General features: G+C 49.1%; 1 protein-coding gene across 1 annotated transcript in view; it reads right to left on the bottom strand.

Moving 5' to 3' along the window:
- Positions 1–2,506, bottom strand: part of LOC113958263 (keratin, type I cytoskeletal 13-like) — a 4,761-nt gene continuing 2,255 nt past the window's right edge. Inside the window, 5 exon segments of the mRNA XM_027666384.1 lie at positions 1–80; positions 566–684; positions 1,179–1,405; positions 1,585–1,710; positions 2,166–2,427. Coding sequence (XP_027522185.1) covers positions 55–80; positions 566–684; positions 1,179–1,405; positions 1,585–1,710; positions 2,166–2,427 — 760 coding nt within the window. The 3' untranslated portion in view covers positions 1–54.

Raw genomic sequence — 2,506 nt, 5'->3', positions numbered from 1 at the left:
GAGCGTTCTGGGTTTGTCTCTGGGTTTCCCTGTCACCTTCCAGTCCATTCCTCCTTAATCACAAATTCTCCTGCAGGTCACTGGAGGGAAAACACAGCAGCATTATTTGACTGAAACAGAGTTAAAATCCTTCAAATAACAGAAATTGGGTCTGTGTGGTGCCCTCATTTCTAGAATGCACTGCTAAACTGGAGCAGTTGGCAGCAACCCAGGAAACCCCAGATAATTTGCTTTAATGGGAATTTTCACTTGTAAAGTTATAGATTTACTCTTCTTTTCACTCCTTCCAGACTCTTTTGGTAAGTTTAGACTCATCTTCTTTACTTCTCTCCATGGTACTGCCTCCTCTCATCTCCCATGTGCTTCCTGCAGCCCCGTGTTCAGCCTGAGCTCTCTTTAACCCTGTTCCTCGGTGGCACCACCACTGTGACAGATCACTCCTGTAGCACAGTGACTCTGAGAGGATGCCAGTGACACATCCTAGGAATGTGCTGTCTCTGGCCCTCAGAGCTCAGGAACAAACCAAACAAAGCTGGTTTTCCCCTTGTGAGCACATGGCCCTTACCTTGTATGTCTCCAGTCTTGCAGGGTGGGACCTGGGGCTGGCAGTGGGCAGCTGTAGTTGTTGTGTAGGTGTGGCTCGTCCTAATGACCCCTCCGCCAGTTCCGATTCCTCCTCCGTGACTAGTGAGACAGAACAGGGAATTTTAGAACTTCACGTGTCACTGCTGCCTGCCTACATGGCACAAAGTATCAAACTATGTCCTTTATAAGGGTTTTTACATATAGAGTATTTTACATCACATATTCTGTCACTCTCAGAGTTGCTTTGCATTTGTGCTCCCCCCTGGCGTGGAACTGCAATGCTGTTGCCAATTAATTGCCATTAATTCCCATTTTGACAGTTCTCACATATATCACCACAGAGAAGAGACTGCCCTAATGCTAGGGTGGACAGTGTTGTCACCAGCAGTTATCAGATTTGGTATCTCTGCTTTGCAGGTCCCAGGGAGTAGCATTTAGTTCTGATTTGAATGTTCTTCACAGTGAAGTTGCTCTAAGACAACTTCTTCATCTCAAAGAAAGAATTAAGAAGGACTAAAGATCAGGCTGGATTCCCAATCTGAAATACCGTGATATTTTCATGTATTCTCTAGTGGATTTAGAGATGTACATACATGAGGTCCTGCTGTCCTCCTTCCAACAAGCACCGGTAGGTCTGGATCTCCTGCTCCAGGCGGCACTTGACGTCCAGTAAGGTCTTGTACTCTTGGTTCTGACACTCTATTTCCGCCCTTATTTCAGCCAACTGCTGCTCCACACACGTGATCTGGTTCTGTAGCTCACCGAGGAGGGTGTTGTACTGACACTCAGTCTCAGCCAGAGAGGATTCCAAATTATTTCTCTGATAAACAAGACAAGCAAAGAAAAAACATTCATTTTAAGCGTCACCCTGGAGTTTATGATTTCCAGTCTAGAAATGAAGGAGCCATTCAGCACCAGTGTGCTGGCTGGTGGGTCTGGCTGTTCACACCAAGAAACCCAGCAGTGACCACGTCCGAGCTGAGCCAGCTCCTCACCCACCTGGCTGAGCTGAGCTTGGAGATCGATTTCCAGGGCTTGCAATTGGCGTCTCAGTTCGGTCACCTGGTTGTTGCACGTCTCCACCTCCTGACCGCTTGTAATAACCTCCCGATTCACCTCCTCAATCTGAAATCACCAATCCAGGGTAAAGAGCTTTCAGGAGATGTCTTGGGTACATCAGGCTTGGTTTTACAGGAGCAGAACACAGGGAGTGTTCAGCAGAAGTAAAAGGGAGCAGGGCAGGTTCTCTGTGCACAGGGCGTTCCCTGCTGGCTCCTGTGCTTGTTCATTTTACAAATCCCATTAGCCCCGTGGCTAGTAAGTCTCTTTAATCCAAATGTGGAATATCTGTGTTCCAGCAACACACCACAAGGCCTTGTGGCAAATGCTGCCGTTCCAGATGGGACATAACAAACTGGTCAGACAGGCCTGTGGCTCCTATGGAACACAGGGTATAATGAGTGCTGCTCTTGGGCTTCACTGAGAACCAAGAACTGCTTATTGACTCCATGTCTGGTCTCTGAGAGGCTCCTGAGCCCTGGGGGGTGAGTGTCACTCTGGTTCAGGTGTGTGTCGCTCACCTTGCACTCGTACCAATCCTCGACTTCCTTGCGGTTCCGCGCTATCAGTGTTTCATACTGGCATCTCAAATCCTCCAAGATTTGCCTGAGATCTGGTCCAGGGCAGGCATTGACCTCCACGCTCACATCTCCAGTCGATTGCTTCCTCAGACAGCACATCTCCTGGAAACACCATCCAGATCAGGTCAGTTTTTGAAAAGGAGGAAAGAACTGAGGCAGCCAAGTTGCCCTGCAGGGAGGAGCAGAGCCTGGCAAAGCCCCTCTCTGCTGGACCCTCACAGCTCCGGGGTCACACCGTGGTCTCCATCAACCACTTGCCCCCCAGAGCAGCACCCTGGGGC

This window comes from Corapipo altera, unplaced genomic scaffold (assembly GCF_003945725.1).
Source record: "Corapipo altera isolate COAL_440 unplaced genomic scaffold, ASM394572v1 200, whole genome shotgun sequence".
Classification (NCBI taxonomy): Eukaryota; Metazoa; Chordata; class Aves; order Passeriformes; family Pipridae; genus Corapipo; species Corapipo altera.
Note: the sequence above shows the minus strand (reverse complement) of the source record. Positions and strands in the feature narration are given on the sequence as shown.